This window comes from Solanum tuberosum, unplaced genomic scaffold (genome assembly GCF_000226075.1).
Source record: "Solanum tuberosum cultivar DM 1-3 516 R44 unplaced genomic scaffold, SolTub_3.0 scf00614, whole genome shotgun sequence".
NCBI lineage: Eukaryota > Viridiplantae > Streptophyta > Magnoliopsida > Solanales > Solanaceae > Solanum > Solanum tuberosum.
The window spans coordinates 18,773-19,328 of record NW_006239525.1 but is presented as its reverse complement, the minus strand read 5'-3'; the positions used below and the strand labels follow the sequence as shown (position 1 = coordinate 19,328).

Sequence of the window (556 nt, the reverse complement as noted above, 5' to 3'; positions counted from 1 at the left end):
TTTGATAAGGGAAAGAAACCTTATACAGATGCTCTTAATGTTATCAGTCCAGCATTTGAATTAGGTATTTGTAATGTAGCAGAAAGACACTGGTTTTTCAAATTGGCACATTCTGGACAAGAATGGTGTGATGAGGTTAGTTGTATAAAGTTTAATTGGACGTCAATATTTGTTATTCATAACGCTTGCCATTCTAGGAGTCATACTACCTCTGTTGTTGAATTTCCTGAATGATTTGTCTAGTGAGCACCTTTGTGTTCCTTGGGTTGAAAAATTCTGTAATTTCTCTCCTGCCATATGAAGTAGATTATTGCTACTGCTTGTGTCATTTTATACACTTAAGTTTCTATTGCTTTACTTGTCGAATGCATTGTAGCCCACTCCATCTTTGTGCTAGCTGTTCTTATTGATGAATAGCTAGTTCAATAATTTATGCCAAATCACATTAGACTGAATAGGCGCTGATGTGTTTCAGATTCTGTATTATATAGTGAGCAAATTGAATCACTGTGAATTCCTTATTGTTCCGACATGTTTAGGTAATTAAGAGAAATAT

General features: G+C 34.5%; 1 protein-coding gene across 1 annotated transcript in view; it reads right to left on the bottom strand.

Annotated features, from left to right (window-relative positions):
* Positions 1-445: 445 nt before the first annotated feature.
* Positions 446-556, bottom strand: part of LOC107058715 (uncharacterized) — a 1,487-nt gene continuing 1,376 nt past the window's right edge. Inside the window, exon 4 of the mRNA XM_015304746.1 lies at positions 446-478. Coding sequence (XP_015160232.1) covers positions 446-478 — 33 coding nt within the window. The remainder of the gene's footprint in view (positions 479-556) is intronic.